The sequence below is a fragment of the Chrysemys picta genome, chromosome 1 (genome assembly GCF_011386835.1).
Source record: "Chrysemys picta bellii isolate R12L10 chromosome 1, ASM1138683v2, whole genome shotgun sequence".
NCBI lineage: Eukaryota > Metazoa > Chordata > Testudines > Emydidae > Chrysemys > Chrysemys picta.
In genome coordinates, this window is record NC_088791.1 from 254,404,608 (window position 1) to 254,430,620 (window position 26,013).

The 26,013-nt window shown below is 42.6% G+C and overlaps 2 protein-coding genes across 2 annotated transcripts in view; one reads left to right on the forward strand and one right to left on the reverse strand.

The window, feature by feature from the left end:
• ITGBL1 (integrin subunit beta like 1) overlaps positions 1 to 26,013 on the reverse strand; it is a 215,040-nt gene that overhangs the window by 57,340 nt on the left and 131,687 nt on the right. The window lies entirely within an intron of this gene.
• Positions 4,888 to 7,825, forward strand: LOC135980818 (uncharacterized). The gene is made up of 2 exons (XM_065581040.1): positions 4,888 to 5,817; positions 6,362 to 7,825. Exons 1-2 carry the CDS (start codon positions 5,277 to 5,279, stop codon positions 6,829 to 6,831), a joined length of 1,011 nt encoding a protein of 336 aa, XP_065437112.1. The 5' UTR covers positions 4,888 to 5,276; the 3' UTR covers positions 6,832 to 7,825.

Below are 26,013 nucleotides of genomic sequence, written 5' to 3' on the forward strand. Positions count from 1 at the left end.
TATCTTGCAGAATTGTATCTTTTCCCTCCCCTTCATGTTTGGGTTATCCCTATTCAATCATAACTGGCAATTTCCACAGGACTAATCTTCCACTTCTGATCACCATTGGTTTCTTTTAAAACAGAGTGAATATTATATGCAGTTTGCAATAAATTTCTGTTTTCTTAGCAGTCTCAGTATGTAACTCCAGGAAAGGTTTCTTACTAAATATGACAATGGAAGAAAAGCATGTATGCAGCTTATATCTTCAAGCTACAGTTAGATTACTTGCTGAGGTCAGCAACAGGATTTATTGCTCAGAAAGATCAATATTAATTTTAAAGGCAGAAAGGAAAATACATAATTCATTTAAAGAAAATATAAGCATGTAAAATAAAAAATTACTTGTCCTTCAAAATACCTTGCTTATACTGTAAAATTTGTCTTGCATAAATGGTAAGTGAAATGTTCTGTAGACAGGAAATTTAGTCTTCCACAGGACAAACCAATCTATTCAATGAGATGAATCAAATGTGTCTAAATCATCATCACAGTTGCCAGATAGCATTTTAGATACCTTCTGTTTTAACAACCTGTTTAAACTCTGTAAGGCAGCTGCAGTAGAGTTTGGCTTTTTTCTTTGACTCCCTAAGAATGAATCACTGACACTTCGCAATGTCTGTGAAAAATGTTAGAAGTGTGCAAATCTACATATGTTTGAAGTAGTCACAAAATTCCTGCAGATACCAGAATTGTAAGTCAAGGAAACTAATTCATTGATTTTAACTGGTAAGTGTGTGCTCTAGAAGGTCTCCTTACATTTTACATCAGTTATTAGACAACTACCATGTTACAGTTAAGCAGATAATGTATGCAAGCTACTGAACAGGCTAAGAACAATACATTGGAAATAACCTTAGTGACCGATATCACTACAAAGAAAATTAAGACCCATTTAGTATAAAACTCAGCAAAAGAAAATAAATTTAATAACTATCATTATATGGTTTAATAATCATAGAATTATAGATATGTAGGGCTGGAAGGCCCTAGAGAGGTCATCTAGTCCAGCCTCCTGCGTTGAAACTGGACCAGTTATATCTAGACCATTCTTGAAAGGTGTTTGCCCAACCTGTTCTTAAAAACCTCCAATAATGAGGATTCCAAACCTAACCTTGGAAGCCTATTCCAGAGCTGAACTATCCTTATAGTTAGGATGTTTTTCCTCATATGTAACATAAAGCTCCCTTGATGCTTATTAAGCCCATTACTTGTTGCCCTACCTTCAGTGGACCTGGAGAACAACTGATCACAGTCCTTTTTATAACAGTCCTTAACATATCATGACTTATGTCCCTGTCCCCCCTGAGTCAGTCTTCTTTTCTTAACACTAAAATCTGCCCAGTTTTTTTGTTTTTGTTTTTTTTTAACTTTTCCCCATAGGTCAGGTTTTCTGGACTACTCTCTCCAGTTTCTCCACTTCTTTCCTAAAGTGCAACACGCAGAATTGGACAAAGTACTCCAGCTGAGGCCTCACCAGTATGAATCAGAGCGGGACAATTATCTCTTATGTATTACTTACAACGCTCTTGTTAACACACCAAGAATGATATTAGCCTTTTTCACAGATGTATCACATGGCTGACTCATTCAATTTGTGATCAGCAGTACTGCCACCTAGCCAGTTATTCCCCCATTTTGTAGTTGTGCATGTAAATATTCCTTCCCAAGTGTAGTACTTTGCACTTGTCTCTTATTGAATTATATCTTGATTTCTATTACTTTAAATTATTAAATTGGTACTAGTAATAAATAATTACTACATTTAATAATTATTCTTAAATGACCTCAGTGTTACATTTAAATTAATTAAGAGCCAGATAATTTATTGATTTCAATGGCACCAATTTGGTGTGAGATACCACCCATCATGAGTATGGGAGATGTAGAAACAGGCATTCCGAATTAAATTTGTACTCTATCCATAATGCCTGGATATCAAGGACCCTCTTTTTCCTTTTCTTATATAAAGATATGGGCTGTAATTGCCTCCTCTTCTAGGCTGTGAGATTGGGAAGGAAGTGGCTGGGGGAGGTGGTAGGATCAGAAAGGTCAACAGAAGCTGGAATGCTACAAGCAACCCTGTCCCCAGCTCTGCTGGTCCCACACACTTTTCATAACCACACTCACTCAAAACACATAGCAATGACCACACAACTAAATAGTCTGTCCATGTTACTACTAAATACATGGCCATGGGATGTTCTGTGTGACTCTTCTGATGGTAGTCATAGGTCACAGAGGGTTAGTTAATGTTCCATCCATTCACCTGACCCTTTAGCATGGATTTTCATCGACTGTGAAAGAAAACATGTTGTTCAGAGAGGCTGTTCTGTTCTCTGCAGGACCAGTTCCAGGCACCAGCTGAGCAAGCAGGTGCTTCAGGCGGCCAAGGGGAAAGGGCAGCATGTTGGGCTCTTCGGTGGCAATTCAGTGGAGGGTCCCTGTCCCTCTTGGAGGGAAGGACCTGCCACCGAATTGCTGCCGAAGAAGAAAGCAGCGCGGTGGAGCTGCCGCCGATCGCAGCTTTTTTTTTTTTTTCTTCCTGCCACTTGGGGCGGCAAAAACCCTGGAGCCGGCACTGGTTCTGTGGCTCCTCCTTGGGCAGCCACTTTTTCCTTCTATGCAAGTGAGCTTCCTACGGAGGGGAAAGTGGCACCTCGGCAGCAAGACAGGAAGATATATGTCATACATGTCCCTCAAAGATTTTCTTCCATGCTTTTGTTTTCCTTGACCCAGCAGAGGAGGAAAACATACCATCATGTTGTCAAGGTATTTACTAGTGGGTGGCTTAACTGTGTTTCAAACCTCTGCAAAACAAGCCAGGAATTCAATCATAACCATTAATGGGTTCTGTGAGCTTAACACCAGTGCTTATCGCTTTAACACTATTTCTCTTATTTCAATTTCTTCTTAGGCTTTGTCTACACTGAAAATTTATATTGGTATAACTACTTCCATTAGGGGTAGGAAAATACTACACCCCTGACCGATGCAGCTATGCTGACAAAAACCCCTATATAGCTAGGTGTCAGATATAGCTATGGTGTCAGAAGATGGCTTCCATCAACATAGCTAAGGCTATAGGTTTGTCTACACTACAAAGTGAAGTCAACGTAAGGCAGCTTATGTCAATCAAAGTATGGAGGTGTACACACTGCTATGCTCCTCCCACCGCTTTAAGTTACCTGCTACACCGACCTAATAAAACCATGTCAACAAGAGGTGTAGCACTTAGGGCGATGTAGTCAGAGTGACACAGTGTCAGTATAGACACTGCATATGTCTACACTAGAACCATTACACTGGCACAGTTGCAGCACTTCAGTATAGAGACTTACTACGGTGATAGAAGGGGTTCTTCCATCACTGCAGTAAATCCACCTCCTCAAGAGGTGGCAGCTAAGTCGATGAACGAACTCTTCATCGACCTAGCATTGTCTAGACTGGGGCTTAGGTTGGCTTAACTATGTCTCTCAGAGGTGTGAATTTTTCACACCCACTGAGTAACACACCTGGTGTTACTAGTGTAGACCAGCCCTAATGTTGTTTGGGGAGATGGAGTTCCTACATTGACAGAAGAAACCCTTGTTTAGGTATTGGCTGCATCTATACTGTGTGGATATGCCAGCATAGTCTTGGTAGTGTAGACATACTCTAATTTTAACAACAGCTAATGAGGGAAAAAGAAAAAAAGGCAGATGGACAAAAGTGGACAAAACCTGCCAGGAAAGTGTATGGTAACTGAACAGCCAGTCACAACTTCGCCTTTCTAATCAGATCTCTTTTGAATAAATACTCATGTAGAGCATGCTTAGTGAATATATTGAATATATATTAAAATATATTTACTCTGCAAGAATTGTATTAATTAGTCAAAAGGAAACACCCTGGCAGTGTATTCAAAGTACCGATACCCATAACCATCAGATTAAGGATTAAGAACGTGCCAAATTAATTTGTAAAATGGAAGTGTTTGAATTTTCTAAAAACAAAAAGCAACTTTAATAAAGGTATTGAATTTATTTGAAAATAGGTTAAACAAGTAAATGCATTTGTTTATTGCTTAATAGTTCAGTTTAAGACCAGAGTGAGATTTTATAACCTAGTTATATATTTGTGAAACAAACAGGGAAATAAATAGAAACTCTGACAAAACCTTTCAAGGATACTATTTTTGGGAGGGTATTTTTGAGGAGGGCCCAGAAAAAGATTATATAAAGGTTAGTCAAATTTCAGAACTAAAACAACAGTGTCCTTCCAAGGTCAATCAGGCGGAAGTATAATACATACTGAACACTAATACAATAGATATTTTTTGAGATAAGTAACTAATACACCAAGAGGATAATTCTAACTGAGGTGAAACTTAAAGGCCAAGACTAATATTGGATTTTGAGGATAATGAAAATTTAATTGCTAGCTGAGTACAGATTCATAGATTTTAAGGACAGAAGGGACCATTATTATGATAATTTAATCTAACCTGCTGCATGACCTTGGTCATACAATTCACTTATTAATTCCTGCATCAAGCCCCTATCTCCTGGTTGAACCAAAGCATATCTTTAACCCTGAGATCCAGTCTTGACATAAGACTTCAAGTGATAGGTAACATCATAAAAATTAGAAATCCTAAGTAGTGGTGTTCAAACAGTACTAAGGGTTAGATTTAACACCACTAAAGCGAGGCAAGTCACAGTTCCTTATATATAGGGACATTAACAAGTGGTTAGGCATAGCTGTGATTTTGTCTGACTGTCGCTTGCAATACTATCTTGAGCAACTTGAGCAATATATTATCAGTTCCTAACTATGTTGCCCTTTCGGTTTGACAAATATTGTTTTCTAAGGCCTGGTCTACACTACGGGTTTAGGTCGACTTTAGCAGCGTTAAACCGAATTAAGCCTGGACACGTCCACACAACGAGGCCCCTTCTTTCGACTTAAAGGGCCCTTTAAACCGGTTTCTTTACACCACCTCCGACGAGGGGATTAGCGATAAAACCGGCCTTTGCGGGTCGGAATTGGGGTAGTGTGGACGGAATTCGATGTTATTGGCCTCCGGGAGCTATCCCACAGTGCTTCATTGTGACCGCTCTGGACAGCGCTCTCAACTCAGATGCACTGACCAGGTAGACAGGAAAAGACCCGCGAAGGTTTGAATTTCATTTCCTGTTTGCCCAGCGTGGAGAGCACAGGTGACCACGCAGAGCTCATCAGCACAGGTAACCGTCATGGAGTCCTCCCAGGATCGCAAAAGAGCTCCAGCATGGACCGAACGGGAGGTACGAGATCTGCTCGCCATATGGGGAGATGAAGCAGTGATAGCTGAACTCCGTAGCAGTAAAAGAAATGGCAAAGTATTAGAAAAGATCTCCAAGGCCATGAAGGACCGAGGCCATAACAGGGACACACAGCAGTGCCGCGTGAAAATTAAGGAGCTACGGCAAGCCTACCACAAAGCCAGAGAAGCAAACGGAAGGTCCGGGGCAGAGCCGCAAACTTGCCGCTACTACGCGGAGCTGCATGCGATCCTAGGGGGTGCAGCCACCACTACCCCAACCGTGTGCTATGACTCTCTCACTGGAGAAACACACAGGGAAGACGGTTCGGGGAACGAGGAAGATGACGATGGAGGTACTGTAGGTAGCTCACAGCAGCAAGGAAGCGGAGAAACCGTTTTCCCCAACAGCCAGGATATGTTTGTGACCCTGGACCTGGAACCAGTAACCCCCGAACTCACCCAAGACCCTCAGGGCACACAGGAGACCTCTGGTGAGTGTAACTTTGTAAATATTTGTAAACATTACAAAAAAAAAGCAAGCAAGTCTGTTAACGTGTATGGGGATGGAGCGGAAATCCTCCAGGGACATCTCCAGAAAGCTCTCCTGGTTGAAATGGGGTGATTTTATTAAGGGGGACATTCAGAGGCGCCCGTTCCTGCTATTCTGACCAGAAATGTTCCCCGCTGTTAACCACGCGGTGGGGGGGAGGGGTGAAGTGATCATCCCAGAGAATCGTGTGTGTGTGTGTGGGGGGGGTTTACTTGTGTTTGTGCCGCATGTTAACCGGGAAACCGCAGCCCCCTCCTTTTACATTGAAACCCCATTTTAAATGGACAACCCAATTCATCCTTGATATGGGAAATGCGCTGCTGTTTGCAACCTTTCCCGCATGTTAAGAAGGTTAAAAAAGCCAAAACACTGTGGCCTACGATGGCTGCCTGCAAGCCGAAATATGCGACCTTGTAATGAAAGAGTGTACCCATTGTTCCCTAAAATGTGTCTTTTTTAACCACCTCTCCCTTCTCCTCCACCAGCTGCAAATGTTTCTCCTTCGCAGAGGCTCGTGAACATTAGAAAGAGAAAACGTAAGACGAGGGACGAGATGTTCACGGAGCTGCAGATGTCCTCCCACGCTGATAGAGCACAGCAGAATGCGTGGAGGCAGTCAATGTCGGAGATGAGAAAAGCCCAACATGAACGAGAGGAGAGGTGGCGGGCTGAAGACGATAGGTGGCGTCAGCTTGCAGACAGACGGCAAGAGGCAATGCTCCGTCTGCTGGAGCATCAAAGTGATATGCTCGAGCGTATGGTTGAGTTGCAGGAAAGGCAGCAGGAGCAGAGACTGCCGCTACAGCCCCTGTGTAACCAACAGCCCTCCTCCCCAAGTTCCATAGCCTCCTCACCCAGACGCCCAAGAACACGGTGGGGGGGCCTCCGTCCACCCAGTCACTCCACCCCAGATGATCGCCCAAGCATCAGAAGGCTGGGCTTCAATAAGAGTTAAAGTTTTAAAATGCAGTATGTCCTTTTCCATCCCTCCTCCCCCACCCATCCCAGCTACCTTGGCAATTATCCCCCTACCTCTGTAAGGAACTAATAAAGAATGCATGAATGTGAAAAAACAATGACTTTATTGCCTCTGCAAGCGGGAGGGGAGGGGAGGGTGGGGTGGGGTGGTTGGTTTACAGGGAAGTAGAGTGAACCGGGTCGGGGGGGGGGGGGGTTGGAGGGTTCATCAAGGAGAAACAAACAGAAGTTTCACACAGTAGCCTGGCCAGTCACAAAACTCGTTTTCAAAGCTTCTCTGATGCGCACCGCGCCCTGCTGTGCTCCTCTAACCGCCCTGGTGTCTGGCTGCGCGTAATCAGCGGCCAGGCGAGTTGCCTCAACCTCCCACCCCGCCATAAAGGTCTCCCCCTTACTCTCACAGATATTGTGGAGCGCACAGCAAGCAGCAATAACAATGGGGATATTCTTTTCGCTGAGGTCTGAGCGAGTCAGTAAGCTGCGCCAGCGCGCTTTTAAACGTCCAAATGCACATTCCACCACCATTCGGCACTTGCTCAGCCTGTAGTTGAACAGGTCCTGACTCCTGTCCAGGCTGCCTGTGTACGGCTTCATGAGCCATGGCATTAAGGGGTAGGCTGGGTCCCCAAGGATCACGATAGGCATTTCAACATCCCCAATGGTCACTTTCTGGTCCGGGAAGAAAGTCCCTTCCTCCAGCTTTCGAAACAGAGCAGAGTTCCTGAAGACGCGAGCATCATGTACCTTTCCCGGCCATCCCACATTGATGTTGGTGAAACGTCCCTTGTGATCCACCAGGGCTTGCAGCAGCATTGAAAAGTACCCCTTGCGGTTTACGTAGTCGGTGGCTTGGTGCTCCGGTGACAAGATAGGGATATGGGTTCCGTCTATGGCCCCGCCACAGTTTGGGAATCCCATTTCAGCAAAACCATCCACTATTGACTGCACGTTGCCCAGAGTCACTACCCTTGCTATCACCAGGTCTTTCATTGCCCTGGCAAATTGGATCACAGCAGCCCCCACAGTAGATTTGCCCACTCCAAATTGATTCCCGACTGACCGGTAGCTGTCTGGCGTTGCAAGCTTCCACAGGACTATCGCCACTCGCTTCTCAACTGTGAGGGCTGCTCTCATCTTGGTATCCTGGCGTTTCAGGGCAGGGGAAAGCAAGTCACAAAGTTCCATGAAAGTGCCCTTACGCATGCGAAAGTTTCGCAGCCACTGGGAATCGTCCCATACCTGCAGCACGATGCGGTCCCACCAGTCTGTGCTTGTTTCCCGGGCCCAGAATCGGCGTTCCACGGTATCAACCTGCCCCAGTAACACCATGATTTCCACATTGCTGGGGCCTGTGCCTTGTGAGAGGTCTATGGCCATGTCAATTTCCTCATCACTCTCGTCGCCGCGCTGCAATCGCCTCCTCGCCTGGTCCGGGTTTCACCTTGGCATGTTCTGGCTCTGCATATACTCCAGGACAATGCGCGTGGTGTTCATAGTGCTCATAATTGCCGCGGTGATCTGAGCGGGCTCCATGATCCCAGTGCTAGCTATGGCGCCTGGTCAGAAAAAAGGCGCGAAAGTAGTATCTGATGGACCAGGAGAAGGAGGGCGGGAGGGAGGGAGGGAGGGAGGGAGGGCTGAGTGACGACATGGCGTACAGGTACAGGAACAGGGAGAAACACAAACAACTGTCACACAGAATGGTGCCCCCAAAGATTAAACTGGAAACCCTGGGCTTAGCAGGCCGTTGATTTCACGGAGGAAGGGGAAGCAAATGAACACAGAACAAATCTATTTTTTACATCTTAAGGTGGCAGCCGACGCTGCAGCATGAGTGACAGCCATACCAATACGATGATGATGGGTACCAATCATAATATACCATCATCTGCCAAAAGGCAAGGGGCTGCTGCTGTGTAGCAATGCAGCCCCACGTCTGCCAGCCCCACGTCCGCCAGCACCCAGCATCGCCCTCGGCCTCTTCTGGGTGCTTAGCAGACAATACTGGGCAATTGGCAGAAAATAGTATATTATGACTGGTAACCGTCATCATCAAAACAGTAGCATGTCTGCCCAGGTGGCCATGATTGACAGCCATACCAGTATGACGATGACGGGTACCAGTCATAATATACCATCGCCTGGAAGGGGCTGGTGCAATGCAGCACTACGGCTGCCAGCCCCACGGCTATCACTCATGCTACACTGTCTACCGCCAAAAGGCAGTTAGCAGCTGCTGCTGTGTAGCAATGCAGTCCCACGTCTGCCGGCACCCAGAGGACATATGGTGACGGTGAGCTCAGCTGAGCTGAGCGGGTTCCATGCTTGCCGTGGTATGTTGTCTGCACAGGTAACCCAGGTAAATAGGCGCGAATCTATTGTCTGCCGTTGCTGTGACGAGGGGGGAGGGGCCTGACGACATGTACCCAGAACCGCCCGCGACACTGTTTTGCATCATCCGGGCATTGGGATCTCAACCCAGAATTCAAAGAAAAGGCGCGAACCGCTTCTCGGCTCGAGCTGTGGCGCAAACGTAGTATCTGACGGCCTAGGGGAAGGAGGGAGGGGGGGCCGAGTGACGACATGGCGTACAGGCACAGGGAATTAAAATAAAGAACGGTGGCTGTGCATCAGGGAGAGACACAAACAACTGTCACAGACTGGTCCCCCCCAAAGATTAAACTGAAAACCCTGGGTTTAGCAGGCCGTTGATTTGACGGAGGGAGGGGGAAGCAAATGAATACAGAGAAAATCTATTTTTTTACATCTTAAGACGACGGTGCAGCGTGACTGATAGCCCTCGGCATCTTTCTGGGTGCTTGGCAGCAAATACGGGGCAGTGTATGACGATGGTCTTCAGGCCTATTGCACAATCGGCTGCTCGGGGAAGACTCTGCTAACGTGCGATGACCCGACTTGTAATAGGCCGGCTAACAGTCATAATACACCATTTACTGCCAAAAGGCAAGCCCCACGGCTGCCAGCACCCAGATCGCCGATGAAGGCTACCAGTCTACTGCACCGTCTACCGCCAAAAGGCAGTTAGCAGCTGCTGCTGTGTAGCAATGCAGTCCCACGTCTGCCGGCACCAAGAGGACATATGGTGACGGTGAGCTCAGCTGTGCTGAGCGGGCTCCATGTTGTCTGCACAGGTAACCCAGGTAACCCAGATAAAAAGGCGCGAATCTATTGTCTGCCGTTGCTGTGACGGGGGAGGGAGGGGCCTGACGACATGTACCCAGAACCGCCCGCGACACTGTTTTGCATCATCCGGGCATTGGGATCTCAACCCAGAATTCCAAGGGGCGGCGGAGACTGCGGGAACTGTGGGATAGCTGTGGGATAGCTACCCATAGTGCAATGCTCCGGAAGTCGACGCTAGCCTCGTACTGTGGACGCGGTCTGCCGACTAGAGCACCTAGAGCATTTTATGTGTGGACATACACAATCGGCTGTATACAACCGATTTCAATAAAACCGGCTTCTATAAATTCGAACTAATTTCGTAGTGTAGACATACCCTAAGACAGCTCAACTCAAAAGGTCTGTGTCATTCTTTTCCTGGGTTGTACATCAACATCAATAGTTACATAGCAATTTACAAACATTAAGGACTAGAATAGATAAACAATATAATGCAAGTACCTAGATAGTACCTCCATAGTTAGGGTTGCATTCTACAATGGGCTTAAAAATGGGGCACAAAATCCCTGTTTTTCTCTGAAAGTCTTTTGGTGTGAAATTTCTCAGAACATTATTTCTAGGGCTGTGATAAATGAAGGAGGACGGGGTAGCTCTCTGTTATGGACACCCAGCCAGCCAGCAGCTATAAAATCCCTCTTAGTAGCTGTTCTCAACTTGCTTTACCTGTAAAGGGTTAAAAGTCTCACTGTGATGCATAGGTAAAAGGAAGTAAGTGGGCACCTGGCCAAAAGAGCCAATGGGAAGGCTAGAACTTTTGAAAATTGAAACAAGACTCCCCTTTTGTCTGTCTGTTGCTGTTCTCCAGAGAAAGGCAGACGGGGCTGCAACTATGCTGTAAGAAGCTTGGGGCCAGCTATGAAAAATCATCGGTATCATACCTAGAAATTACTCATTTGAAACCCCAGATATGTAAGTAGATCAGGAAATGTCTAGGAAGAGACGATCAGGTTTATGTCCTTTTATTTCTTTATGGCTTGTGGACTCCTCTGTGCTAACCCCAAATGCTTTTGTTTTACTTGTAACCTTTAAGCTGGACCTCAAGAAATTTATTCTTGATGCTTAATCCTTGTATTTGCTCTTTTTAAATCTAGCAATAGCCTAAGTTCCCAAAGTATTTTCTTCCTTTTGCTTTTTTAATAAATTTACCTTTTTTTAAGAACAGAATTGGATTTTTGTGTTCTAAGAGGTTTGTGCACGTTGTTTAATCAGCTGGTGGCAACAGCTGATTTCCTTTGTTTTTCTTCCCTGGGGGTGTGTGTGAAAGGGCTTGAGGGTACCCCACAGGAAGGAATTCCCAAGTGCGCTTTCCTGGGTTCTCAAAGGGGTTTTGCACTTGAGTGGTGGCAGCATCTACCCATCCAAGGTCAAAGTAAAGCTGTAACTTTGGGAGTTTAATATAAGCCTGAAGTATTAATTTTTAGAATCCTTGTGGGCCCCCACCTTCTGCACTCAAAGTGCCAGAGTGGGGAATCAGCCTTGACAAGGGCCTTGGAATTTTTTATGCAGTTTTGGTTTGGCTTCAATTCATAATTTGTTTCTGGCTGAAATTTTTCCTGGGCAATCCAGCCATTCATTGTTGATCTATATCTTTATAAAATCTGGAAAAGAAGTGTATACTGACTAAATATTTTTGGTGAAAAAAATGGATTTCAGGTGGGATCTGGCAGTTATTTGTCATAAGAGAAAATTTATCAGAAAATGATTGTCAGAGAAAGTTAATGGGAGCCGCCTATAAATCTTGTGCACAGAACCTGTCATATGAGGGTTCATGTACAATATATTGTCCTGAAATTTAAGTCAAGGGTTCATGTTCAGCTGCTGCTGATATATAAAATCTTCTCCATTGGCAACTGCATTTACCCCCACTTTGACGCAATGCCTTTTCTATACTTATGCATTAAAAAAAATCAAAAATTTACATACAAAGATTAGCTGAGTGTTACCAGACTCAAATGCACAAAAGCAAAGAAATAAAATGTTATACAGTTTAGATAGATAGATAGATATAGTTATGTATAGTTATAATACGCTGATTGGCTATACTTTGCAATTTCTGCTTTGAATTTAAGTCTATTGGATTGTGCCTCACGATGGGTCAATCCTTGGGTTTTATATTATTTGAGGTTTATAAAATTATTTATATTGTGGTAGCATCTAGAGGCCATGATCAGGGCATGGACACTGTGCTAGGCAGTGTACTAAAGAAGATAGTCACTGCCTCAAAGAATTCATAATCAGAACATATGATAAGAGACAATGAGGGAGAAAAACAGACAGACAGAAGGGAAGGACAAAGTCATAATGAAACACTTCTATTTTGAACAGTAATCAAGAGTCACAGCATGCCCACAGTCTAGCCACTATCACGTGTTTTTCAGGCATTATGGCAGAGGTGAATATTAAGAGATTTGAAGGAGAACAATTTATAGTTTATTATTTTTTTAAAAAATCATGTACATTAGGGTTTGTGTGGGATAGAACTGGAGAAAAGGAGTAAATCCAAGAAAATCCAAGCCATTTAAAAAATAAATTCAGATTTTCTGATATAGGGAAGGAAAAAATGTTAGTTTAGATGATGAATACCAACAATTACAATTTAATCTTGGGGAAAATGTTCCAAAAATATTTGCAAAAATTGCAGATAACTCACAGACACTACACAGACATAGACTATGTCAAAGAGAATGAATCTCTGTGGGAATTAGTAATAGGTTATGGAGCATTTCAGCTCTAGCAGGGCTGAGCAAATATTTCACAAGAAATAGTTTATTCAATGAATTTAGCCATGTTTCCAGCTCACCAAAAGTTCATGAGTAGCTCCTGATTTCCTAATTTCCTCTAATTTATTTTTTGTTATTTTACCTAACCCTTTTTCAGAGGAGTTCTTTTCTCTATAGACTGAGTGCAAACACTTTGCTACACTCTGATACTTAAAACACTGTTGCTTAGTTGTGACCAGTTGTGTACTGCCAGAAATTGTGTTCTCTGTTCCCTGACTAGATGAGCATAGCTCATAGGAAACTACAGGGGACTTTTAATCTCCTAAGAACTGGAAGCAGTTTAGAGAGAGAGGAGCAGGACTAAGGAACTTTACAAAATGTATCTTTATTGGTTCACACATTTCTAGAAAAATTAGAGTGCTGTAAGATTTATTAGATGGGTGCAGAGTTAAAAAGTCGTATTCATAAATTTTAACATTTATAGGTTTAATTTTCACTTATGACAGTCACACAGAGCAACTATGCATGCACGGTCCTTGCTGTGAAGTGTGTGCTCAGATCCATGGCTGACTCATTAAATTGCCTCTGGGTTTTGGGAACACTATTCCCAAAGCCACATCCCTATCAAATAAATTAAGTGTATTGCATTTAGTGGCATGTGTTATTGACAGCGTAATTTCATGTACAGGGTGCATTCAGGTCCTTGTCTGGCTTATTTAATTGCTAGAACTCTGGGGAGGACTTTGAGGAACTCTGCCACCCCAACACATCAAGCCAGGGCCTAGCTTATACTTGTGCTTGCAAGCTTAAAATTCACTTTGTACATCTTTGTGAAAGTAAAACTCAATCACTCAGAGGTTCAGAGAAAGTGAATTCCAAAAGGGCATGAGCAAGACCCAAGTAAATTCAGTTTTGAATTCAAGTGAAAAAGGCAGTCATCATTCAAGTTTATACTAGTGAGCATTATTTTCATGAAGTCACTTACTGTGAGATCTCATTTGGAACAATTTGGGCTTTAGTTTGACTGGTTATTATTATTTATTACTTGTATTGCACAAGCATCTAGATGCTCCTCTGATTCCAGAGCCTAACCCCATTGTACCAGATGCTGTACACATATGCAATAAAGAAGAGCCAAATAACCCCCCCCCACACACACACATTTGCAGATGGTTCAGGGGAGGGGGATATTGATAGGGCAGGAGGGGATGTGACCAGTGCCTGAGCGGGGGAGGGGAGATGTGAGAGCACATGGTTGGCACAACAGCAGCTGGTACCTCCTCACTTCCCTATTAGTTGGGGGGACAAGGCTAGCAGATTGGTTCTCATGGTGCATTCCTCCTCACTCCCCTCACACCTATTTAAACTCTCCCAGGCTTTACAAAAGCCTTGTCCCATCTATCCGATGGTATCCCAACTCAAAGTAGTATGGCTGAAGGCTAGTACAACACAATCTCCCTACCTCAAACACTAATGGAAATTATCTCCATGACAGCCCCAAATACCATGACTCGAAAGAACAAGAGTCACAAATTTGCTCTCAAACCTGGTATTTGCTACCCATGGAGTCACTAAGCTAACCTAAGTAAGAAATTATTAATGTTTAAATAATCTTTCCCCATGCTAAGTAGGTCTGCAAGACACCAATTCTTGAAAATTTGCTTTGATGCAATAGCTCATAGTTAAGGATCTAATTTAAGAACTCAGAAAAACTATTAATTTTAATGAATTCATTTATATGTGTAATATACTGTCATCTTTCTTCAGCTCCATTATTTTCTTTTGTTTGGTTGCCATCACCACCTCTCATTCTTCAAAGAGTTATTAAAACTTACAATACAAAAAAAAACCCTCATTTGTACTTTTTATTATTCATCTCCTCCTCGTCACCTCCTTTTTTCTGTTTTGGTTTAGCAGATTACTTGAAATGCTGTAGAACTGTCACTAGAGGTTCACAATCCAATCACTGTTCATCTATATCTTCACAAAGAGGTAAGCAGATACAGCGATATTGTGGTCCAAAATGTGAGATCACCAAAATTAGTTACATGTCACGGATGAGTGTAGGCCAATGATGGGAGTCAATCCATCATATATATGAGAACATAATGACCCACAGTTGATATATTTATTATCATGATGTAAGTGTTTGAAATCAATGGCACCTAATATTAAAGTTGCTAGTGAGTCAGCAGCAGAGGTCACAGAAAGGTATGAACAAATATCTCCCCATCTGTGATATGAAATAATAAATGAAGCTAATGCTAAATTTAGTAAATATTTTCCAATAAAAATGTATTGTCCACTGAGGTGAATGTTGCCTTCAGAGTAACAGCCTCACTTTGATCACACATATAGATGCAAGAAAAAAGAAAGGTTATTTCCTGTTTACTGTGAGACGTTTAAAGTATCAGACCAAAACAAGTTGAACTGAATAAAAATATATCATAAGACTTAAGCAATAAACTGAAATAATATGAACTCAGAGATAAAATTTTGAATGGAAGGATCCATGATTTTAAAAAAATATGACAGGAAGCACATTATGTTTCATTTCACTAATGATAAGCCACAAGCAGTTTTCCTATATTTCTGATAGAGACATGAACTGAGGAAAATCAAGCCAGTCAAATCTTGTTTCTAACCACAATAAATAATTCAGCTAAAGTACAGTTTGATTTGAATGTTAAGAGGAATTAAATCAAAACCAGACATAATGCAGGCAAACACTAATATATAGTCAAAATGTCCAAGTGCTAATATTCGTCTTATATTTGCAACATCCCAAATCCATATTAATTTCTTTAACTGTCAGAGTTCATTTGAAAGTTAATAAGAAGCAATGAAAAACTGGTGATCATATCAAAATGTTTTGGTCCAGCTAGTGCAAGTTATGCAGCAGAGCCTGGGCCTCTGTGCAGTGCCTTATGGCAATGTTCTGCTACCCCTACTCACACTGAGTAATATCTTACCTCTCAAATAGCACATTAAAATCAATGCAACTACTTGTGGAGCAAGGTACTACCCAGCATGAGAAAGGACATCAAGACCTTGCCCTAAAGTAAATACCCTGCACAGATGCTATCTCCATGATGGCTGGAGCAAATGGAATTATTTCTCTAGTTAGTGGAGTACCACTATACCGGCCTATACTTCCCCATCTAGGCATTTTGACCAGTAGAACCACATAGCCATGGACACACTGTAAACACCTGTTTCCCCTGGTGCTTACACTGAATTTCTCTCTGCAGTGCCATGGAGAAAACAACCGCTGAGCATTAGTTCCATAGCACACAGTGATACAGACCATTAGGACCGTGCTGCATTTAGGGCCTTTAATGCCCCCTAGGTGATAAAGGATTTTGCCTTGCAAGAGGAAAGACCCAGCAGGGTAAATGTTGTATTAGTTTATTTCTGGTCCTGTATAAAGTTGGTGTAAAATGATATTCTGAAACCATCTATGAAACTTAAGCGGGGGCAGATTTATGAAGGGTCATTAAAATGACAAGGAATTCCTTTAACTTAATGCAACATGACAGGGGAAGGTTTGTATACAAAGCCGTTTATCTGAAGCTAGATGTTTTCTGTCTTTTATTAATATGGGCAATAAATCGTCTGTTATTGTACCTTTAAAAATTCAATAACAATATTTAAGACAAATGAGGATAACTGCTGCTGTTTGTCCTTCTTGCCCCTTGCATCTCAGCTGCTAGATTAAGCACCTATTAATATTTTTAATACAGCAGATTCTTTGATGTAGTATTTACTTTTTTCAGACTGCTTCTGGAATTGTGAAAGGTTTTTCACATTAAGCTTTTAATATTAAAACTAGAGAAGTGGGAATTTGGTAAATTTCACAGGGTTTATGATTTAATAAGAGATAATTAGCTTTGCTAATCATGTCCTGTTTTATTGGTACTCTATGGTTTGATTTAGATGACAGACAGAAGAGGAAGCAGACAGACAATAAAGAAGAGCTTAAACTTAAACACACACAAAATAATTTTCTGAATAGAAATGGCAAAAGCAGACTGGCTGATAATATTCTGGGTGTTGGACAAATGGAGACTTACAGAACAAGCGCAGCATGGGTGAACTCAGACCCCTATTAGGATAGAAAAATGAGGACAGTTTCTTTAAAAGAAATACATTTAAGATATTTAGGGAAATGGTTAGGAAATTCAGCCACAGAACTGAATCTGGGCTGGGTGTACACCATGCAGGCAGTAGTGGAAGGAGAAATGGTGTAGAATGATTGTTTGCAACAAACTTTGTAAAACTAGTCAGGAAATCAACAGGGAGAATGACTGTCCAAATACAAACAAAGGAGTGTACATTATTGGTGGTCCTGTGTTGCCTGATCTATTGATAGTATATTGATATTACTGATTTAGTTTCCCCAATTAGCACTCTGAAATTTGGTATGGTCTTGTCCCAGGATCAGGCCCAGTATTATCAAAATTACTGTCCAGTTGGGAGCCCCAGTGTGAATGGTTGTAACATTCTCACTTAGGAAATCACACAATATTTATAATAATTTTATTAATACAGTTTGCAAATTCACAAACTCTCTAACCCAGCAAGGCAAATAGAGATAATACAGAATGAGCTGAGCACTCATCTATTTACACCATTCCTTGCAAAACAATCTGAAGCGTTATCATCTTCCCCCTCACCATCACCAATGGTTGTCTCCCTTGCATCTCTCAAAAGCTACCTTTCTCCCTCTCAAAGCACACAGGCTGGGATACAACTTCTATAATGTGTTACACTGATGCCACTATGGCTAATGGATATTCAGTACAGGTTTCATCCTTTTTCCTTATTTGTAGTTCCTCACCTTACTTCTCCCATAAGTTATTAATCTTTTTACCTCAATCTTAAGTCAATTAATTCATGGCATCTTTAGGTCAATTAGGTACCATGGCATCCTTGTGGTCAGATATCTGCTGATGTCCTTAACAAAAAATATCCCAAGCTTGTGTAAACTAGCATCTTGTGATTATCTGCTGGCAGTTAAACCATTACAGCATTTTATCTTGTGATATCTTATGATCTTCTAGAGTTACTCTTGGTTAGCTACTTATGCTAAGGCTTTTTGAGCCTTATGCCTTAATTAGTTTGGCTCTCCTTGTCTTATAGGCCTTGAGGCTTTTAGACTCACTACATTACTTATACCTATGCCCCATCTATCAAATACCTATATCTATAGGCTACACCCGAGGAAGAGAATTAATAGGTTAAGAAGAATCTGAAAAAAAATAGCAGATATGGCTGTACCAGAGGAATTACTGCTCACTTGGGGACATTTCAACACTGATACAGGATCAAGTCAATCAGGCTATGCGTGGATACTGTGCTCACAGAATCCAGAGAAGGCTGCAGTGCTTGATATGTGTTGAGGCAGTGGGTGACTGACAACACTTGATTTAAGACAAGAGAAAGTAATCTTTACACATAACAAAGCGATGGAGTAAGCACACAAATAGATTTGTAGCTAACCAGGATGAACCAAAGGAAAATGGTTAAGGATTGTAAGGTTACTATGGGTGAAATGGTTGTATCCCAACACAAGCTCTTGGTGGTAATGGTCACGACTGGCAAATGGAAAGAGCATGAGCTTTTCACCAGTGATACCTGCATCAGGATATTGACTCTGCACAGCATGACTGTGAGACAGTCACAAGGTTTGCACCAAGAGATACAACACTCCTCTTCTGCTATTCCAATCTGTGTATCTTTAAGAACGTGTTGATCCAAGAAGCTGAGATGCTATGTGGATGCGCTAAGCTGGGTAGACCACTGTCTCAAGAAGAATAGTGGGGGAACAAGGAAATGCAAAAAGCAGTCTGAAATCAGAGAGAAGCCAGAAAGGTGATGGAAAATAACCCTTTGGAAGAAGCAGTTGTCACCTACAGAGGCACCAAGCAAGCAGTCGGAAAGGTGAGAAACCTAGCTTTAGATGATCTGTATAAGGAGTTGAACAACTGCGCGCAGCTTGGCAAGAAGAAGATATATGTTTGTGCACATGATAAACAAAAGGAAGGAAGATGGAGTGAACACACCATTCATAAAGAATGCATAGTGTGGTTCACACGTGGCTGCTCCACCGAAAAGGCCACAACATATGTGCTAACTGGCTGGGGGACACTGAAGTTTGTGTGGCCACTCCTCTCCTCTTCAGAGCAAGTTAGGTATCCTGCTTGCTGCTGTACAAGAGGAAGGAGTGAAGAGGTTCTTCCTATAACAACTTCTCTTAATGCCACATCAACACACTACAGGGCAGGATATGGCCAATATAGCTCTAGAAAACCTGGTGGTTAGTTCTATAAAGTAAGATGATGTTCGGTACAAGGACTTATATTTGGACAACACCAGCAGGCATTCCAGGTCATAAATATTCTCTAATCATTTTATTCATAATGTGGTAAAATGTTATAATATGTAGTACATCCATTACATCCTTGCATGTAGATTTAACAGACTGAACTGACTTAATTTTTCCAGTGCTGGTAATTTCTTGTACAAAATCATACTTGCACTTAAAAATACTAAGCAATGCACATAAAATTGCCAACTTTGCTTCTGCACATGCAAGTTTCCTCACATAATTGTTTCCACATACACTTGTCTATTTCATGGAATCAATTTGGTTAACACATATTGAAAGAACAGTCCTTTATTTCCCTCTTTTAGATGTAAAACAGAACCACACCGTTTTATATCATGTTGAATACATTTATTATTTTCCATGAGCTGCAGTAATTGGAATCTAGCCAATGTGTTTGTGCAAACACTCACTCACTCTTTTTTGTTTGTTTGTTTGCTTGCTTTTTGCTTTTCATTCCTTTTGGGGCCGCCCAGAAGGGGTGGCAAGTGGGGCAATTTGCCCCAGGCCCCACAGGGGCCCCCACGAGAGTTTTCAGGGGCTCCCACGAGAGTTTTCGGCAGGTCTTCGGCAGCAGGTTCTTCAGTGCCGCTGAACACACCCAGAGCGAATGAAGGACCTGCTGCCGAAGACACAGAGCTTCTTCCGCTCTGGGTCTTCGGCAGCAGTTCGGTGGCGTGGCCTTCGCTCGCTCCGGGACCCGCTGCTGAAGTGCCCCAAAGACCCGGGATGGAAGGACCCTTGCCACCGAAGACCCCGGGCCCCCTGAATCCTCTGGGCGGCCCTGTTTGGAATGCCTTGTACTATGTGAGCCAACCAAAAATACCACAGACATTTCTTCATCAAGTGAGCCACCCACCAGATGGACACCCAGCTTAGCGCATCCACATAGCATCTCAGCTTCTTGGATCAACACGTTCTTAAAGATACACAGATTGGAATAGCAGAAGAGGAGTGTTGTATCTCTTGGTGCAAGCCTTGTGACTGTCTCACAGTCATGCTGTGCAGAGTCAATATCCTGATGCAGGTATCACTGGTGAAAAGCTCATGCTCTTTCCATTTGCCAGTCGTGACCATTTATTTTGAATACCTGTAATGGCACAAGGGGTACATATAAATCTACTTTTGAGCTATTCTTCCTGTTATCCTAAGGGATATTTCAGTCTTTAGGTTATTTCATTCTTGTATCTTTGAAACTATTCAGGATGTTTATAAATCCTGATGTCAAGCCAGGTAAAGCTTCTTAAGTGAGCTGAAGCAGGATCAAGCATTTACACAAACCTAATGCACTATTATTTTTTAAATTAAGCTTAGGTAGAGCTTCTCTAACAGGAAGCACTCATGTTAGTGTCCTACTTGCTAAGTATCTCATTCACAAATCATTATAGCACATTCTATGCGAAAGGAAAGATACTCCATTGCAAGCCTCCCACTAGCTAAAAGCATTGGTGTAACAATGGTTTTAGCTAGTGGCAGGCTTGCAATGAAATACAGTTTTTCATTAAGCATTCTCAACAATATACTCCTCTTCTATACTGCAAGCCCCACCATCCATCACAGATGTTGAAGTACTCCACAGCTATATTCAGCTCACTATCAAATCAAATGGAAGAGACAGACTAGTCAGGGATTCAGAAGGAAGTCTAACACAAATTAGTGTCAGTCCACTCTTCGATTAGGTAATGGCAATTATGATATTTATAGCAATTCACTGCAGGGAAATGTTCAAAAATTGAAAGTCTGCTTCCACTTGTGCGAAGCTTTGCTTTGAGTTTTTGAGTACCAACTATGTTCTTCCAAATGTAGCATCCACTTATGCGAAGCTTTGCCTTGAGTTTTTGAGTACCAAATATGTTCTTCCAAATGTAAACAGCACAGATTACAGAGGCTATAATGCCAGCATAAGACTGTGGGCTATTATACTGTATTAATACAGTATTGATTTTTCAAAAGCCCCTAAGTCACATTGTGTTTACCCATAGTGTACAAGTACACAATACCATGCCAATGTTACCCATAGTGTACAAGTACACAATACCATGCCAAACTTAAACAGAATGTACATCTGTGCCATATGTCAAATAAGTTTTGACACTCTCTTTTACATCAAAGGAGTGTCAAATATAATACATATTGGGTTTTGTCATATGTTTTGTATTGTGCTCTGCAGCTCTCTGCCTGGTTTTGACAGGATGCCATGGTCCAACTAACTGTTGAGCAGTGTGCGCAAATGAGAAAGCCAATCATGGCACAAGACTTGCTGGTAATCATGAAACAATCAACATTTAGGAAACAACAATTGTGGAGTCTCCTACTGATTTTAACTGCCTGATATGAGTTAAGAATAGTTAATCAGGGCTAGATTACAGAATAGACTGTGTTCAGAAGCCAGCTGCCGAAAGGAGAAGAGTATAGCTGTAGGCATGTCAGTCTCGAGATATTAGAGAGACAGGTGGGTGAGGTAATTGTGACAGGATCCCAGGGGTACAGCCTGGGACTGTGGGACTGCTGTGCCCCCTTAACTCTCTCCAGCCTGGGCTGTCTTACACAATGCCTTGCTAGTGGCCAGCAGCAAACCCCTCCAGGTGCTGTTATCACTCAGCACAACCACATGTGGAGCCCCACAGCCAGCTAGATTGCATGAATGCTCCCAGAGCCACTCATGAATCACACAGAGAAAGACACCAGAGCAAAATCCCCCCAGCTCCCAGCACTGTACCTCAGGAATATACCATGTTGCACTGCTTAAGATGAGTAGTGCACATTTATTAATTGGTTCACCACATCATTAATGGAAAGTGAATATACACCAGCCTTTGCAAAACCTGAGCAGATTTGCCACACACTTCATACAAACTCACTGGTAAAGATAAACAGTTAAACACATTTATTGACTATAAAAGATAGATTTTAAGTGATAGGCAAAAAGTTAGAGTTAGTTACCAAACGAAATAAAATATAAGCACGCAGTCTAAACTCTCAACCCTATTAGACTGGGCAACATCTAGATTAAGCAGTTTTTCTCACCCTACTGGATATTGCAGTCCTTAATATACAGATTTGTCCCTTAAATCTGGGCCAGTATCGTCTGTTGGAGTCTTCAGTCTTCTTCTCAGTGTCTTTGTTTGTTGCGGCATAGGTGGGAGCAGGAGAAAGGCCCCTGCATGTGGCCACTGTATCTGTTTTATAACCTCAGTCCCATGTGCTTGGGGAGCACAATCCAAGCATGTCTGGGGTCATTGCTGAGTCTCCAGGCAAGGTTGAGCAATTTCCCTGGTGTGACCTTATGCAGGTGAGTCACTGAATTGTAGCTCCCTTGCTGGACAATGGTTGTTGATGGGTTGTTTAACACACTACCCGGGTGTTGGCTACTTTCTTTGCTGTTGCCTTTGGAAAGCTAATATCTGGCTGATTCCCCAATTTACAACATGTTTTACTGACCATCATACAACACAATTCTCATAATTTCATATGCATTAATGATATACATATATGAATAGAGAAATTATTTTCAGCAGATCATAACCTTTCCCCTGATACCTTACAAGGCATGCTTTATATGTAAGATCACGATTATATAAAAATGAGGAATATGGGGGTTCCAGAACGCTCCCCCAAAGTATAGAATGTCACAGTAATATTAGGGTGACCATATTTTCCCTAAACTAAAAACAGAACACCGAGTAATCAGCAACACCAGTCAGCTCAGGCCAGCCCCACACTGCCTGGGGCTGACAGCCTGAGACTTTATTCGTCTGGGATTTTTGTTTGTTTGTTTTATCTGGTAATTCCCAAGCAAAGGGGGCAAAAGTACAAACGTTACCTTTATTTATTCTTTAATAAGGATCTGAATGCAGAAGTAGGTTTAGAATAGAATAGCTCCCATGGTTCAGGCACAGAACGGGAGTTCAAAGTGATTGAGGTTCAATTTGCTGGTCTTACCACAGTTATTCTTTTTGAACTTTTGCAAGACATTTATTCTTTCTATGCCTGTCTGAAAAATGGTACTTTCCTATCTCACAGAGGCATGGTCAGATTTAATTCATGTTCAGATACTACAAGAATGAATGCCATAGAAATGCCCATATATTAACTATATTATGCATAGCCCCTCAGTTTCGCCAAATGTATAAACTTGTTTTTTAATGTTAAACATGGTATGATGTTATAAAAATATTTGTATCCCATCAAGCTGAATATATTATATTGACTGTATTAAGATCTGTGATAAGTTTCTATTTCTGTATCACAGTCGGCATGGATAAAATTGTGGAAAAAATTGTAAATACATTGAGCCAGATCCTCAACTGATGTAAATCAGCATAATTCCACTGACTTCAATGGAGTTACAACTCTTGACTTACACCAACTGAGGATCTAGCCTACATTTTCATGTGGCAGTCACTTTGCCTCATTTGCAACAATACTTGCAAGCATCAGTGAAGATCACCTATTCAAAGCTCAAAAGAGTCAATTCCATAACTGCATCTGCTTCCAGTGTAGCATAAATCTGTTCATATCAGTGTGTGAACGGAGATGATTCAGAAAATGTTGTGCACTGTAAAACTCATTGGAAGTTGCAGCACATCTTAAATGAATTGAGCCTTTGGTGATACATGTTTCAGAGGTGTGAAAGGCTGTTATTGTTATTAGCGGTAATAGTATTTAATATTTATGCAATGTTACTACTGAGAAACCCCAGTCAGGATCAGATCTGCATTGTGGTAGATGTTGTTCCTACCCTGGAAAGTTGCTATACCATCAAAGCTTTAAACTATACAACTCACTGACCTTTAACCCTAAACTTTGCTTTCAGATTATACGGGTTTGTATTCTGCTAATGCCATGAATTATGGAAGCTGAGTGCTACACTTGTGTTTGATTCATTGCCTCAATTCACTATGAGTAGTCTTTAATATTGCACTGAGCACTGTTGTTCTTCCACTGAATCAGTTAACTGGTAATTTTTTAATAAGAGAAAAAAATGCATTTGTACTTTTTTCTGTACATTATCCATAGTAGGTAAAATTTCCAAGAGCTCCTAGGTGACCTGAGTGCCTGAGCCCCATTGATTTTCATCTTTTGAAAATGGGTTTTGAAAATGTAACTGGTATAATTATTTTTTATTTTATTTTGTACTACTGATTAAGAAAACTATTTTTTCAGACATCCAGTTCAGAATAAGGGCAAAAGGGAGACTTTTGCAGTTATAAAAACAAACAGTTTCTTTCACCACACATGTAAAGTAAATAAACATAATTACAGAACAGGGTTTGAAATGGTAAAAGAGAATATCAAGAGGAAGCTTAGGTGTTTGTCTTTGGGTCACTGCCAGGATGGTTGCCCTCATGCATGATGACTACCTAGAGAAAACAGATTATAAAGAAGCTCTCCTCTGCTTTCCTCAGAAATAAGCTAATTCCCTTATTGCTTTCAGTTCTCTTCTGTGAGGTTTTTTTTTATTATTTTTGACACTTGTTTTTAACCCTAGAGAGAAGCTCAACAGAGTGCTCCCCATTATAAAGTTATGAAAGTCATTAGTCTTGTTCTAGAAAGCTGGCAGGGATAAGCTGCCTCCTTTAGAGCTGACATTCCTTATGATATGGAGTTTCATTTTTTTAACGTGTTCTCCTTTAACACAGACACTGATCCCCTTGTACAATAATGTTCTTTAAAAGTGAAACCTCTTATTATGAAAAGCATTACCCTGGCACTGAGAAACTTCGCCGTAAATAAAAAAATGCTACTGTGAATAAAACATTAGATGTGTTACTGAATCTGTGTGCATAAGGTCAACTAGAGACTAGATCCTCTGTAACTCTGCACAGGAGGTATTTGAGAGACTGAGTTTAGAAGTTAGTGCTCGTGAGTCTAAATTCCAATACTATCATTTGCTCATTTTCTTCTTTTATATATGAGGGGAACTATTGGAGGTGAAAACAATCAGGGTGATGTAAATGAGAGGATATCTAATTACCAGGGCAAAATTTTGACCCGTCCTTACAGTAGCATGCAAGGATGTAGAGCAGGGGCGGGCAAACTTTTTGGCCTGAGGCCGCATCGGGTTTCGTAAATTGTATGGAGGGCCGGTTAGGGGAGGGGGTCGTGGCCCCGCCCCCACCTCCTATCTGTCCCCCCCCCCCGGGACTCTTGCCCCATCCAACCCCCCCGTTCCCTGACGGCCCCTCTGGGACACCTGCCCCATCCACACACCCCTGCTCCCTGTCCCCTGACTGCCCCCGAACCCCCATTGCCCCATCCAACCCCTCCTCTCATTCCTGACTGTCCCCCGGGACCCCTGCCCCCATTCAACCCCGTTTCCCCCCCAACCACCATCCACACCCCCGCCCCCTGACCACCACCCCGAACTCTCCTGCCCTCTATCCAACCTCCCCTGCTCCCTTACCGCGCTGCCTGGAGCTCTGGTGGCTGGCAGCGCTACAGCCATGTCACCCAGCTGGAACCAGGCCATGCCACTGCCACCACCACCGCCACCAGGCAGCACAGAGCACGGGCTCAGGCCAGGGCTCTGCAGCTGCGCTGCCCCAGGAGCTCACAGCCCCACTGCCCAGAGCATTGTGCTGGCGGCGGAGCAAGCGAGTTGAGGCTGCGGGGGGAGGGGGGGCCAGAAGAGGAGGGGCCAGGAGCGAGCCTCCCCATCCAGGAGCTCGGGGGCCGGGCAGGATGGTCCCATTGGCTGGATGTGGCCCACGGGGCTGTAGTTTGCCCATCCCTGATGTAGAGGGTGTGAAATGCCGCTTTACTCCTCAGCACAAGTTATCTTTATCACAGGTCAGAGCACAGATGGGAGAGAATCCTCCATGGAGTTGCTGCTCCCCCACATCTA

Coding starts and splice junctions, on each gene's coding strand:
- LOC135980818 (XM_065581040.1), top strand. CDS start 5,277: ATGGAGTCCTCCCAGGATCGCAAAAGAGCTCCAGCATGGACCGAACGG. Junction 5,818..6,361: donor GGGCACACAGGAGACCTCTG/GTGAGTGTAACT, acceptor CTCCTCCACCAG/CTGCAAATGTTTCTCCTTCG.